Genomic DNA, 16,691 nt, shown 5'->3' with positions numbered 1-16,691 from the left:
TTGTCCAACCACGGACATCTTCACAAGCAACAACCACATAATAACACCGTGTCTTACTGTGTGCTCTACTGGCACAACGAGGTGCAGAATAAACACCAAGGACCCCCACCCTCCCCACACTGTACTCATTTGAGCGTATGCGAGACACATAATTTACACCTGGAAAATATTAATTAAAGAGTGATTAGTTCCAACTCTGTAAACACAAACCCTTCCGAGATCAGGAGATATGGTAGAATGTGCAAAATACCACAATGAAAAATAGGGGGTACAATAGGAACTCTTAAGAGAAAATTCTATCAACATTCAAGGCCAAAGACTTAACCCCCCCCTCTCACTGAAAACAAAAAATGGTGTTTTGGAAGAGTTTAAAATTCTCAACTAGCCGACCCCTCCCAACACTGAAGACGAAATTTGATATATTGTACTTCTCCAAAGGACCTGATCAACCGGGTCACACTCTTCAAGGTCACCCTTTCCCCCAAAAAGCAATAATCGTAATCAATTACAACATTGTATAAGAGTGCTCGCACACGGCACCTGTGGTGTGCTGCTCTTCCAGTAACACAACAACTTGCTCAATTCACAAAACACGTTGACACCTATAAACCCCTTGGTCTGACTCATTCTGTTGGGGAGCATTAACAAGTTATTACCAGCTTTGGTTAAGAAACTTTATATATTCTATTGAACAGTGTTGTCTGGACAGCCAACTACATCGACCCATCAGTGCTGCTCCGCCCGTCGTTGACAAGCAGAGCTCCATCAGAGAAAGTGCGTCTGATTGGAACCTTTCCACCGAGGCCCATTGGATGGGACAGGGGGAGGGGGGGGGAGTAGCCTGCATGATAAGTAAATCAAATTATAAAACGAGTTCACTGCAAACTTAAATTGCTTAGCTTAGAGACTGTACTTGATCATTTTTTAACCTATTATTGATACATTAAACTGTAACTAGCTCATCAAAAACTTGCTTACCTAAATGAATTTTGGTGTTCAGTTCCAGATCCCATTATGTGCCTCAAACCGTTTACACTGAGGAACCAATAGTATGCAGTGCCAGCTAAGGTAACAACGTTACACTACCCACTAACCACCCACACACACTTAAGTAAACACAGGGACATCACTGAGAGCCAGACACGCAACAGAGTCCGAGATATAAAGAAGTTCTCTGTCCACGTACGGGAGGTCGGCAAGTGGAATTAAAGCACCTCAGTATTGACGCTTACCAGGACTAATGAGAATCTACTTTGATAGGTTTGGTGGGCTAGGTTCGTATGGTTATAGTTAAGACTTGTTCACACGATTTATAAAACACGTATATTTTAAGCGCATTTGACTAACCAAACGCTTAGGAATCTAAACACACCCACCTACTTACTCTGTTGAGACGGATATCGTTTAGTCTATTAATACACACAATTGTCTTTGCTTAAATTCCACTAAAGCACTTCAATCTGGACGTTGCATGTCAGTAGCGCCTAAATTGAGATGCACAAAGTGTGAGGGCAAGTTAAATTGTTAGACAAAAACAACTTTAAGATTCTACTTCTGAGTTATCCCCTGCAGCACACACCTCAAGTATGCGTTTTCTCTCATTGCATTATACTATCCATTTTCTATTCCATGTGTGCCATGTTTGGGACAACTATGACAACTCGCCAACACTTATTATTTATAATTAATAATTATAATAAACAATTTCATTGTGTCGGGGGTTAGGCAGCCCCTTTATACTTTAAAATAATCTCTAAGACAAAGGTTCTCTTGCCAGTTTACGAATAAACTATTACTGGAACAGTAATATGCTTTCAGACCATCACAAATATCTAGACATCTCTCGAGGTGGTTTGAATGGGGTCGTGGTTTCTCATGGGTAATGGATTTATTCAGAGGACAGGCTGGGGAGATGAGGGGAAGGGGAGGGAGAACATGCACCCAGGCATACAATGGTTGGTACAAAGTCCATTCAAGTGAACAATGTGGAACAATTCATCCTGAGGCGTTGTTAAATATATCTCCAAGTATAGATCAGCTACCGAAGGTTGAGGACCTCAAAAACATCTATGCCTCAGAACAAGGGCATGGCTCAAAGACAAAACCCCACTCTGAATATAACTAATGGGCAATACACTAAAGAATGGGCACCCAGTCACTAAGGTTAGAGATGCGTATCACACCTTAATTTTGCTTATAGCCGCCGTATAAATCCCCACCTATTTTAAAAGAGATATTTTGTGGAAAACACAATTTGCGTAAGTTTCTTCCTACATTTATTGAAAGTGATGCTCAAGTGGTTTCGTAGGGAAAATTATTTGGTGCATGTAAATATAATATATATTTGATTAGTGGTGGATGAAAAGCACGCGTCCTCTCCGCCAACAAAAACGATAATTTTGCTCAAATGATAACGTTTCAGCTGAAAATAAGCCTTACAACACAAAGCCTACTGTAATAAACCTGCCACTGTGTGTAGAAGCTTTCACAGTAAAGGTCGAGAATGGTGCAATAACGCTGACATGGTGATTAGTGAGCATTAATGGTATATGAACACCCTCCCATGAGCTACAGCCGGCACCAAGTGGCAACTGGCCTGGAGATCCGTCCCATATCAGTGACGTCACCATACAGGAATGGACCGTCAGGTCACCAGTATAATATGACTAACGTGTTTACCTAGTGTCCCGCCGGGTTTATCATCACGTTAATGCTTGCTTCATTACCGAGATATCATCACAAGGCCACCTCAAAAGCAAATAATGAAGCCCAATACATTAACTAGGTCTTACTAACACCAATGATCAACAAGACTCATCTTTGTGTTCACACAGCACTTCAAAGGACACTTCCCCCTTCGAGGATGATCCAAGTCCACTACGGGCTCACACCATAGCCCGTGCTACTTGGAACTCTCTGTTCCGGGTTGCTGAATCTAAAACAACAAGATCGTGGCATGGGGCCTCACCTAGAGCAATGGTAGACCCTCCATGGTAGCCCAAGAACGCAGCGAGTACTTACCGGAGGCAGGATCCACATTGGCGTAGAGGGTGTGAGTAGGTGGGTAGGCAGCGCCGTTGGTACTCATGTTGGCGTATGTAGGGGTGGCTTGGGCCTGTGTGGGCGGAGGTTGAGAGGGAAGGGGCGGAGGCGGCGACTGGTCCTCGCTGTAGGCGTGTTGCTGCTGTGGCCGCGGGGAGTTGTTGTAGATAGGCTGGGAGGCCGTGTTGGAGTAGAGGGGCTGTGCGCTCATGGGCACCGCCACGCGGGAGGTGGGAGTGTAACTGTGGGCGGGCTGGGGCGGGGGCGGGATGTAGTTGATGCTGCCGCCCATGCCGCCCGTGGGCACTTGGCCAGTGCTGCTCGTGTATACGGCGCCAGGGATCACGATGCCGCTGAACTCCTGCCCTGGTAAGGAAGCCGGTATGTCCCGACCCCCACCACTTGTATAGGCATGGTTGATGCGGGCTGACGCTACGCCCACAGTGCCCGGGGCAGGGGCGTTCACTGCATAATAGTCCTCAACGCCCCCGTGACACACAGAATGGACTACGCCCACGTTCCCGTACATTGCCTGCCCACTACTCTCATCTTCCTGGGAGGAGAACACACATTAGTAGTTGTTTTATATATAAACACATTATTAGGCACCCTTACGGAGTAACCCGATAGTGAAACTTAATAATCCAAGCGTTAATGGGATAACACTCAATACACGTGATAGGTGACCACCCCCTGGCCTCCCTTAACAACCGCGCTCACAACTCCCCCCTCCCCCCACACACACACACACACACCACAATCTTTCCTCCAGCTTATCACCGAGCCAGAAGTGGTAATCACCTAGCTGTACTTACCTTACTGTACTTGCGGGTTCCAGCCCCCTCAATCCTTGATCGACTAGTGTAACGATGCCAAAACACGTAGTAACTGTCCACCTACCGAAACCCGATGATCCTGGTAATTACAGGCGTAATAGTCTCTTATCGTGCACGATGCTAAAGGGACCATGCTAAACAACCCGTCCCATCTCGACTAGGATGAGGGGTCGACACATTTGTTAAAAGGACAGAGCACAGCTAATTATAGTTAATAGTACAGCTCATTTCGATCCCATATGAGCTTGCGTGTATTTGTGCCAAGGAAAGACACTTTAAATGGATTGAAGACCATCTCACAAAGAAAAACCAAGGTCTGTTCGATGGATCGGCTTCGAGAACAATGAAGCTGGTGCTTACACCCCAGCAAGGTGGTGTACTACGTCCCACACTATTAATCGTAAATACCAATGTCGAATTTCTGGAAGGAGCAGAAATGGGATACAGATAATATATCCCGATACAAGTCCTCGACTTTGGGCAGATTAAACTGTCTCATTCGACTTTTTGGTAGGAAATGTACTGAACACTCACTCCCCACAAAGCATACTACCATCACAAAAACTAAGACCTGCAACGTTCACCTTCAACCCTTAGTTTAGTTAAGATCCTCCCCACCGGGAGTACTACAGTCTGACAAGTTGAGATAACCGGTAATTAACAAACACAACCCAATATGCTTGAGAATAAACAACAGTATGCCAGCGTTGTACTGGACGTATACAGCACATATTTGTGCACATGTATACATTTATCTACTGAATTATTTGTGATTAAATTTAAAGCTGTATTGTTACTTTTCACTATTAAAAACCCATTCCACTATTAACCCTATTCCTTACTACTGTTAACTCACATTCAGTAATATTTCCCCACTCTTATGCTGTAGCTCTTTCTGAAGCTTGCTCGTCTCTTGTTCACATTCAGGCTTCGTTTTTTGTTCCTCACTATGAACACCTCTCCTCTCCCAATTTTCCTTCTAACCCTATCCATCGTTATATCCTTCCCTCCCATCCCGTTCCGTTCCTTCGTCTCGTTCCTCTTTTCCCTCACACTTCCCCCTCCCACCCCATCTCTCTAGTTGGACGAGGTAAAGTCGCCTTAACCTTTAGTTAACCACCACCTTAACCTAGTGGTTTGGTTGTCTGGGCTCAGCATAAACCTTGTAGCAATACTCTGGACCTTGTTTAATGACATTTGGTGACGTTTCCAGTAGTAAGTTCCCACCGGGGGCCGTGCTGCTTGTAGTCAAGGGGTGACCGGGTGGAGGCGAGTGATGGGAGGAGAGGTGTGGGCGTCACCAGTGATGGTAAAACACGTCCTCCAGGCTGAGTGTGGCGCCCACCCGCCACCCTTCACTACAAATCCCCTCTATGCATCCTCCATATACCCCTCTTCCTCCTCCTATCATCAGAATATTCTTACCTTTTCTCTGCCTTCTCTCCAGTTCTTCTCTTTCCACTCATCTTTCACGGACAGTATTAGTATTCTCTCCTCTCAACTGCCAACGTCTCCCCCCCCCCCCCAGCCTCCATCTACTCCAGACTTATCAGGTTACATAATACGGGATTTCTGTTTTGTAATGGAATAAATGCACTTGCCTACCAGTGACTACGGGGAAGTAAGGGCTAGCTATTTATGCTCCGCCTATTAGCGTTGTTGTACCTGTTGCCTTATAACTGAACTATTATGACGTTCGAATTCTTTATAGAATATGGTCTTCAAGTTGTGAATGGCTTCATTATATGTACACTTGTGGGTTCTTGTTCCTGTGCGCTTACATATGCGCATTTAAGGTGGGTTGTAGGGGTTAAACTTCGCTTTTGGAACCCATCTCGCAACTTTCAATCTATTGGTGTACTTTTTTCTGAACCCCTGACACCTAAGACGTCTTTATATCCGTGTGGTTTCTTTGGGTACTCAAGTTTCTATTCGCGTACCTGCATAATTGTGCCTGCTAGACAGAGCATCAGTTCTTGGGTCCCGCCTTTCCAACTGTTGGGCAATATTACTCTAAATGTGAAAGTTCTCGTAATCCATGCTATATTTTTTAAGACTGACGTGTTATTCGTTTGGTTATGCTCCCCTCAACGTTAGGTCTTCAGACATCATTATTCCCAGATCATTTACATGTTGCTTTCCTACTATGAGCAGGTTTGATTGTTTTGTACTCTAAGCTCCTCATTTTTATCGTACCTGAATACCTGGAATGTGTGTGTTAAATATCGTGTTATTTTCTGCTACCTGCTTGTAGTTTTTCAATGTCTTCAGCAGAGGTAATTGTCATGCTGATTGTGTCATCTGCGAGGGTTGATACGAGGCTGCGACTTGTGAGAGTGTCGGCACAAAATAAATGACTAGTGAAGACATTTTCTAAAGCGTGATTGAGATAGTGTTGAGGAGTCCTTCAAGCTACAGCTGCCCCCAATTCCCAGACCAGCTGTGGCAAGTTGGCGTCTCACTTAACATTGCCATTTACACTTCATTTTGAAATTCTGAAATTAAAACGTGCATAGTATATAATGTGCTAGATTGTAACCTCATGAAATATATAGATATTTAAATCATTTACATTGTCTTACGTTTAATTGTTTTGTAAGTCATTGTCGTTTTACGTTTGAATTGTCAATTGTAAGTCGTATAATTTAATTGTCTTACGTATGACCCATTGTCCTGTGTGACAGTGCATGAACAACACTCACTGTAATGAGACCAAATTTAATTACTCCCGATAAACAAAACTTTATTAATGGTCAATAAAGATAATAATAATAATGAGACTACGTCGAGCAGAGGTAGGCCACGCCCCACTACCTCTCGTGCTAGTACTGACCACCATCCGCCTGCAATGACGGAGGAGATGGGAAAGAAGAGGTGGGAAGGAAGGGATGGAGAGAAGGGGGAGGGAGGGGGAGAGGGAGGAAGAAGGCGGGGGGGGGGAGGGGGGGGACTGGAGGCAGCAGCCCGGGGCAAGGCCGCACAACACATCCCACACAGCCCTCCCCGCCACACTTTCACCAGTGGGATCGCAAAGCTAACTCAATGTAACCACTAAATACATCAAGAGAGATAACTAGTAGATCATATAGAAGCATCTCCCGTAGTAGGACGATTCTTACCAAAAACTTTGCTACAGTTTCTTTCCAAACTACGTCGACAATTCATACCCCCAAATACTCAGATTTGTGCCAATTAGATGCCAGAATCATAAAAAATGTTTTTAACCTACTTTTTCCCACAATTTAGCTTGAACCTACTACGTCTTATTCTTATCCTCTCCATTAAAGACAATACCACCGAGATATTTCCCATCAATCATCAATACACATCATTGAGTACACATCAATGGCAGTTGACAGCTGGCCTATTCCGTTTCAAATAGTGAGGAAGGATTGCAAAACTCTTCCAATATTCAGTGAAGATTTAAGGATGCCTCCAGTTACGAATATCGCAACATATATGAGTAACCAATGAAACAAACATAACCAACCAAGAGAAACTCAAAGAAACAAATCTTTGGATGATAATGAACACCCCGGTCCCGGACCCATGGATTATTTTGAAAGACCGGCGAGAGCCTAGTCATGGACGATTGAGCCCACTGGAGCTCGAGCGACTGAGCTCAAGTATATATAGAATTGAGGGTCTCTATATATACACTTGGTGAATATGCGAGTTGTTGCATAGTGAACCACGGGCTAAAAGTATACAAACTACAACAGTAGGAAATTATCAGTAAATTACACAATGAAAATTGCAAGATAACGTAAGCTTTTAAGGATTGACAGATGTTAATCTTCTTGTTTGAGGAGCTGTTCACTTGAGACAGTTAAGCAAGTCCCAGCTGTGTCTGGGTACAAGTGACAGGATGAACAACCCAGCGGGTTTTCTTCCTATTGGGGAGTGTTGTACATGCTGCTATGGCGGTGTATCCACTCATAAGATGAGTTGCGCTGCCCAATAAACTCGCCCTTCGGGGCAAAATTAAAGTGTCCCCGCGGACCGGGCCGCGGGGACACTAAGCCCCGAAATCATCAAGATAACCTCAAGATAGCCTCGAGCCTGGGGAGCCGTAGCATGGTGTTAGCGCCAGCAGATACCAGGTATCTTATCTCCTCTGGTTGGCTGTCTCAGTCTACCACAACTCCACGCCCCCTCACCCCCCCACTTATATTATTACATTAATGTAGATTGTGCATATTTATCGTCAATGTGTATGGCAAGAGCAGGCAGTTTTTTCCGACTTGTCATTACGTCAAAAATTCAACCTACTAACATAACCAGAAACGCACGAACCCAAACAACCTACCTACCTATCTAGTCCGATGCGTTTTAATATTTAGATATTTGCGAGGCGTTATTTTTCCATAGGTTGCAATTGTAACGTTGGTTACCATAAGGTAAATAAAACGCGACCTATTAGTTGAGATGATGGTTTGGGGGATTGGCGCCTTGCTCAGCGCGCGCGCACACAGTGGTTGGGAGATGGAATGCATTAGGCAGTGATGTGGTGGAGGCTGACTCCAAGTGTAGATATGATAGAGCCCAGTAGGCTCAGAAACCTGTACACCAGTCGAGAGGCGGGACCAAAGAGCCAGAGCTCAACCCCCGCAAGCACAACTAGTGAGTACACACACACCCCTTCACCAGTTTTACTTACACTTGGGTAGTTATAATGTGCGGAAAGGGGGGGGGGGAAGGGGGTGGAATAAGAGGTTTAACGAGACTAAGCAACACCAGCTACACCACCCAGACCTTCAACACCACGTCCTCAACAATTACCACCACCTCAGTTCCTCGTTGAATAAAGCACCAAATTACAAAAAAAAAAAAAAATTGACTTTCAATTGTACAACGATCAAAATTTATTGGTTCAAGTACGTTCACCGAGACAATAAAACACATCAATACATGATAGAGCAGCTTAGGCTATTCCTACCCTCGGGTTAATATGTCCAGGATACTGTTACGCCATATGGCATGGAATAACAGGTACTATACCTACCTACGGTATTTAAACTATGTTTACTCCAGCATGGTTATGTAGGAGTTAATAGGTTGGGCAAGTTTACCTTCACCCGATACCTCTGTTTACCTAGCAGGTAAACAGGCACCCCGGGAGTTAGGCAACTGTTGAGGGGTTGCATCCTGGGTAGGGTTATCGAGGCCTTAGGGGGGGAGCCTCGATAAGCTTACCGTCCCCAACCATGGGAAACCTAGAGTATATAAAGCAGGCCTAGAATATACCTGACGAGGGCTCTGGCAGTTGTTCTACTCCCCCAAGCCCGGCCTCCAGCCTTGTGATTATTTGATCTAGAATGTTGCTGGAGGCGTTCCGCAAGGCTACACATCCATTAGAGCAGGGTTGGTCCTGCAGGGAGGCGTCTAATTATGCAAGGTGAACCATATACGACTCTTGCAATATTCAGTGCTGACCAGAGATTGCAATACACGTGTTTTCTTCCGGATATTGTACACAAAGACATTAGGGGTCTCCACTACCAGGATGAACCGCACTGTTACCACTCGTCCGGGATCTCCAGTCATTTAAACTAAATTTCGGGCTTTCACTTCATTGTATTTTATTAGTAAATAGGAAAAAGCTTGTGGCCAAAATGGCGTTCATTAGTCGTTGAGTTGAAGACTTGTGGTCTGTGATACACTGGAAAAGTGGACCTGCTCCACCTCACTCGCATCACCACAAATACATACAATAACAGAATGCAAATGTGACTGTGTAAGAGTGCGTGCGTGCACGAGCGTATTTCTCTTGTGTATGCTTTCTTTCATGCATGGCCGACCCTCAACACTACCGGCAATAATGGAAGATTAAGTACATTCCTGCCTTTGTTAAGCTGCTAGCAAAAACCTGTGGCAATTATGAAGCAGATGGCGGCAGGTAATTATACAGTCTTCCCACCACCACCAGTATACTGGAAGACTGGAGTATCCTAGTGGGTGAGAGAATCCCTAGCAGATCACTGACGTAGCCTCTAGAAATTATAACGCCAGTGACTTCGTTATTGTGGCGCCGGAGGTATAATTAATCACTCGATAATCAATCACTGAACAGAGTGCAAGGAAGGGGGGTGGGGGTTGGGGGGCGGAGGTTGCAAGTTACACGTCACTCACCCGTGGCGTCATCGTGGAATTTACCCCGTGAATACCCCCACTCATTCCCTTGTTCGTTTTCAAAATCAACTGGCTATCATACAGTCTTCACAAACATGGTGCCTGTAATGGAGCCGTCAACAATAATGGTGTCTGTTGCCTGCACCACCTTACAAGTACACAATATATCACAATAAATGCGAGCTCTAAACCCACCCATAAGACTATGTAGGAAAAAAAACTGCAGAAGGCTTATTAGCCCATGCGAGGCAGCTTTATTTACATCCACCCAAACTCACTCATATATGAGTAACATAGGTTTGAAAATGACAGTTAATTTTGTTTAACGGCCCTTTACAAAAATATTAGATGCTAAACCAATTGTATCCGTGTCTCTTTCTCCATCTTTCCTTCGGAAAATGTAATATTACAAAAAAATTATAAACTTCTAAATGCAGTACCATGAAAACGCTCGGGGGAACTGAGTTTCTCCTTACATGTGTAAACATGGAAAGTTAGACTAGGCTAGCATCCAGGCCTGGGCGAGGACCGGGCCGTGAGGACGCTAAGCCCCGAAACCACCTCAGTGTAATCACAAGGTAAGGTAGCTAGCCAGCTCCAAGCCTCTACCCTCCTACTTCAAAACATTCTGTTCTACAGACATAGATTAAGAGGTTTGGTCAAAACAAAACACCTCGTGTTCCTATCACAAATGCCAAAGTCTCGCCTGTAACTGAACACTAGAAAACGAAGGTGTTGCAACGTGTCAATATTGTTGGCACGAAGGAATCATGTTGTGATTGGTTGATGGCCACGCACAAAGAGCTGAGGCAGAGGAATGTTGTGGATTAAATTAACTGAGAGTCATGTGTTTTGGCGCTGATCTCTGCTGAGAGTCATTGAGCAATCCCTGTATTATATACAAGAGGCGGCAGTAAGTGCAGTTGTTGCAAGCTCGGGGACACTGACACCATCAGTGTCACGGGGAAGGACTTGCTAGCCCCCTGGGATACAAGTCACTTCCCACATAACACTTGTTCGCTAATGGATTTTAGAGCGTACTTTAAATTTCAATCTAACCCATCCGAGCCTTATATATCTTAACCTAATAAAATTTACGGTTTTAGACTGAATATTTCGTCGAATCGTCTTGTGTAAAAAGTGACCATAGCCTGGTCCCCGCCCCACTTGCCTTCACCGCAACACACTTGACACCGCACCAGAGTTCTAAAGGTTACACACCTGCCCGTCTTTCTCAATTTGCCACTCGCTAATATATACAACTGTTTTGCCAAACCAAACATACGAATTTAAGCAAACCACCTAATTAATCCATCGACGCTAATATATATTAAACGTCATTTTACGGTGCTTTAAGTGTTACCATTATGTCGTACTTTAAAAGGATTGGTCGATTCCGTAAACAAAATGTATTAGGCAAGAGGCCCACACCGCCGGTGCTTGCTATACTGTAGACATGAATACTATGCAAGCTCAGGACAATCAGTAGCAATACTACTGTAAAAATATTGTTTCTACCAGCGGCCATCAGAGTACATACGAGGCGACGTTTCCGTGCCAGCACACATTTGTCAATGTGTGGCAGAGTACACAGAATTAGCGCTAACATTAAAGCCTGTTACTCAAGTGGTAGCCAAGGTCATACTCGTTGATTCACTACCGCGACACCTTACTAACGACAGCATCGTGGAGGGTGCCACATTCACCGTACCGCCCACCGTCATCCCAGCATACAATTATTGTCTCTGCTCAGGTACCCGTGTGTCTGCTAGTCTGCCTCACACCATGCCAGACCAATCCACACACCAAGCCTGATGTAATCCACATGCAATACACCCGCAGCTCATAATACAAACCCCTGGACATCTACGAGTAACTCCGCCTAACTTGACTTAATACACCAAAATGTTTAAGCTCTGCACAGTTACATAAAAATGCAAATTACAAAAAACAAATACACAATGGTCTGGAGACATACCCGACTGACTGTAAGCGCACACACCGCGTCGCTTCGCCTCCCGTGCCCTACTTTGCCGCTGCACGTGTTTATTGTCAATCTGTGTGGCGTAGTGTAGGTGTTGCATCAGAGGGAGCAACACCAGACATGAATATCAATTCACTTTTATCGCTCTTACTTCTATGGTCACTCACGCTGGTCACCTCACCTCCCACGTTCAATATGTTCATCACTTGCTACTCATCTCACCTCATGCCCAGCCTCCATGTATACCCATGTATCCACAAGTACACCCTTTCTCATTCGCCTCACATGTACTTCCCCTCGCCTCACTCCACGCATGCGCGCACACATGAACCAAATATAAGCGGCATGTGCAATGTGCCAGCATAAGAACTGTCTTTAAAACCTTTAGAATGCATTCAGGACATTGTAAACACATGTCAAACCAACCTCTGGAATATGCGATGCCAGCGAGGTGTTCTTACCTCGTTAAACACAAAATGATGCTGGAGAAAGTCCAGAGTTGTGCCACCACACTAATCCCACCTCTGCGATATGAGTTACGAGAGATTAAACGAACGGATCACCAAATCACTAAAATTAGTCACTTGACAAGATTACGGCAAGTACCTTAAATATGCCTTAGACACATTAAAAATAACTTTCGGTATTAGTAACGAATATTAGTAATCCCAGCTATCGAAGATATGAATTATATCAACAAGTGAGGCTACCCTGCCTTAAGAACCCGCCACGGCATCGCTACTTTAACAGCTTCTAACCACGAATCCCGGTTACCTAAAATGTTAGTACTTACACCATTTGATCGGACGTACAAAAATTGACGGTTGTACCCAAGAAGTTAGTTTTGTATTACTGAATTAGGCCAAATGGCATACTAAGACTGAGAAGTGACTCAAGAAACTAGCGTAACGTGTCCAAGCAGTCTTATACATATATGCTATCTTAGGCCTATTACATATATTTTATACTAAGCCTAGGAATGTTCAAGCTGGTTTTGCCATATTTTTTCCGTGCCCTCTACACGGTTAACAGTACAAAACGAACATTGTTAGTTGGCTGCAGCAGTTCATTTTTGTACCCGAATTTACCAGACGGCCACTAATACTAATGGTCTCGACGAGGACATGAAGCTGGCGGCTTGTCAAAGGTCTCCCCCATTTGCCCTGATCTTTTCCAGTACATTCGACTAAACAGTTATTATAAGTACTACTGTTTTAGCAGAGTAGATTGCACATTTTTTTTTTTTTTTTTTTTTTTTTTTTTTTTTTTTTTTTTACAGTGTCAAGAGTTCAACCCTCTCCTTAATGAGATTATATTTGAGGACGTACCACAGTTAAGCTACGGTAACAGCACAGTCCTGACGCCACTGTTGCCGCCATCTATTGTATTTACATCTAAGAGACAGTGGTTGTCATATACACCCGAAAAAATTAATGACAAGGCTTTATTATAACATGCGAGCAAGTTACTCGGCCCACGTTACCTTGACTCAAACTCTAGGAATGCAACCTTGCCAATAAGGCAGTTACCTCCCCCCCCCACCAAGTCCAGACGTCCTGCAGCCTTCATAACCTTACCTACGCCCAAACATCCTCTCATCTCCGGTCCCCGCCCAGAGACCCTTATGTCCTCCCTCCCATCCCTCGTTCATCTACTACCCCTCCCCCCTATCTTTCTATCATACCTTCCTCATACACTGATATCTCCCATCCCATTTACTGTCCCTTCACTACACCCAGACATACTGTTTTATCGAATGTCTTTCCCTTACACTCTGGCATATACAACCCCCCCCCCCCCATTTTTTTCCCCACACACTGGCGAGTACAGGAACATACTATTTGAGACTTGTTAACAGGCCGAGAGCTTGCCCCTACCCATAGCGCATTGTAAGATTAGTTTTCCGAAGTTGTTGATTTGTGGAACCAATTACCGCGTACCGTGGTGGGGTCCTCGATTGTTTCAAGCGTGGGTTGGACATGAATTGTATACGAGTGGGATTGGGTGGTTATAAGTAGGAGCTGCCTCGTATGGACCAATAGGCCTTCTGCAGCTACCTTTGTTCTTATGTTCTTAAGACACGCCCCGCCAATCAACTAACATCCAGGTACCTAATTGCTGTCAGGTGAACAGAGGCAAACAGGCAAGAACCGAGGCCCAGACATTCTTCCCTGGCCAGGGCTCGAACCTAGACACATCACTATCTACATCCAATAACCAGACATCCCTGTCATCCACGAGCGTGAGAATGTCAAGTAACAGGTCCACTATCATTAGATTCAAATCATGATATGATTTTGACGTTCCACAAACACGTTGTGCATTTGTTTTACAATTATGGCATTAATCACATTAGTTATTCTCGTACAAAGATCATTTAAGGAGTGAGGTTTTTATGAGAAAGTTCCACGAGGACAAATGTGGCAAGTGTGCTGACCAATGGATTGGTCAACTTTTCAGAGCCCATCTGTCTGGGAAAAGCCATTATACAGTTTGCTTTTTATCTCCTATAGAACAGACTTACAATTTCAAACTGTACAAGGACTTTATTGCAAACCTATAAATGTGGAAGCAAAATTAGTCTGGAGATGAAATGTATTGCTCAAAATGATTGGGAACAAAATACATATGGAGTTAAAATATAAGCACTGTTATGCAGCATAAGCTTGAGAACAAGCCATGTACTGTACTGTATTAACTTAGCTGTGTCAAACGTGTTACTGTAAATTACAAAATATTTTACATAATCTACGCTTCTTAAGCGACGAAAAATTTAAATACCCAATTTCACAGTGAATATACAAAATAAATAATACTGCGCTAAAACTGACTAAGATTGTTCAAATACGATTTAACATTTATTTTCACAAACTGTATTGTCAAAGAATCAAACCCTATGGTGTTTGTACAGCATTTACATTACAAATTAATTATAATACAATGGAGTTATTATATCGTGTTCATTTTATAAGTAGATCAGGAGTTCATTCCTGCAGAACAACAATGTGAATATATATTTATAAAATAAGTGACAATAAGAGTTGTCAAAGCTGAACATAGCTAAGGATAAAAATAAATCTGCTGCAATTTTATTCATTTTTATCTTTAATTTGTTCAGCTTTGACAACTCTGTCATTCATGATTTTATAAATATATAACTACTTTGTTAGTCAGCAGGAATAAACTCCTGCTCTACTTGTGCTCTCAGAATACTGTAATGCAAGCCTAAAAGGATATGTTATACACCGAAACTATAATGGATAAAGGAATGCATCTCGAGAACCAGGACGCCGATTCGTTCCCCGTCCTGTTCCAATGACTTTTCTACATCATTACAATCACCCTGACTTCGAATATCACAGGCAGCCTTGCCATAGGCTAGTTCCTATATTTAAACAATTTATTTACAGTATTTTCTACATCAAAACCTACCAATCCCTCTTCTTTCTATCAGTCTCACTACCTCTATCAGTCTATATACAGTGTAATTATCCATCGAGACCATGTGCGCTAGAGGATATTCACAAATGAAAAAAATCAATGGCAAGTCTAGTTAGGTAAAGACCAGCAGTGAGGGAGTTTCATACATACCAAAGCACAACTTTCCCCAGTAATTATACATTTCTACTTTATTGAACATTCCGGTTCCATATTTTGCATTATTCAGGATGGGAAAGTACATTTTACTATATTTGGTCAATCGAGTGAGTAATTTATTATGCACCCCATACCCATCCCGAGAGCAATTGATTAATAGAAAATATTACAGAACCACATACATTATGGCTATTGAAGGTAGCTACCATTACTACTACTGTATCTGGAGAGGGTTCTAGGAATTCTTCTCCACCCAAGCTCGGTCTAGGGCCAAGCTTGATTTGTGAAACCTGGTGTCCAACAGGCTGTTAATTGGAGCAACCTGTTTGGGCATTTTGCAATGTGTGTGTATGGGGGCACTTTTATTTTTTACTTTCAGCCAATTTGCCTGGTTAGATTGTGTCAACACATGCCTGCAGATATTACACAATGCATATTTCCCGGCATTTATTGTTACAGCTCTGTACTGACCTTACAACATTGTGTACTTTTATTTACTATGTACAATAACTTTATAAATGTTTAAAAGGGGTAAATTAAAAGATTGATTGTATGTACAGTACATATGTGTACTCAATATTCGGAAGAATTCGCACCGTTACTTTGGTAGGAGGAAAGTGACGATTAGAAGAGAAAGCAGCTACTCACATGATACTTTTCAATAATAATAATAATTTATTTACAAGAAGGTACAATGGGTTAGGGAGATTACGTTAGTGAGATTTTTTACATTCTTGTAAAGCCACTAGCACACTTAACGTTTTGGGCAAAAACCACTGCTCGAATGTTATCAATGAATCAATGTTATTTACTAATAATAATATACAGTAGTGTGGATTGGTTTATTATGTACAGTATATACAAGACCAAAGGAAGGTGGTGGTGAAGGAAGTGAAAACATCAATGTCAACAGTATCACTCATTAATACCTTCATGTGCTCTACCCAGAGTTTGCTAATACAAACTAGAAGACTGAACTCGTATCGCCTGAATTCCTGACTAACCGACCTGTCAGATGGGGACATTAGATGAACATATAGCTAGGTAATACATTACTGTACAATAAAATATTTGGCTGCCAGCCATTTTATGTGCTTGTA

At 43.1% G+C, this 16,691-nt stretch overlaps 1 protein-coding gene across 1 annotated transcript in view; it reads right to left on the bottom strand.

The window, feature by feature from the left end:
• Zyx (lipoma-preferred partner zyxin) overlaps positions 1 to 16,691 on the bottom strand; it is a 65,670-nt gene that overhangs the window by 46,795 nt on the left and 2,184 nt on the right. The window contains 1 exon segment of the mRNA XM_045757323.2: positions 3,022 to 3,595. Within this exon segment, the coding sequence (XP_045613279.2) occupies positions 3,022 to 3,595 (574 nt within the window).

This window comes from Procambarus clarkii, chromosome 67, assembly GCF_040958095.1.
Source record: "Procambarus clarkii isolate CNS0578487 chromosome 67, FALCON_Pclarkii_2.0, whole genome shotgun sequence".
Lineage (NCBI taxonomy): Eukaryota > Metazoa > Arthropoda > Malacostraca > Decapoda > Cambaridae > Procambarus > Procambarus clarkii.
Note: the sequence above shows the minus strand (reverse complement) of the source record. Positions and strands in the feature narration are given on the sequence as shown.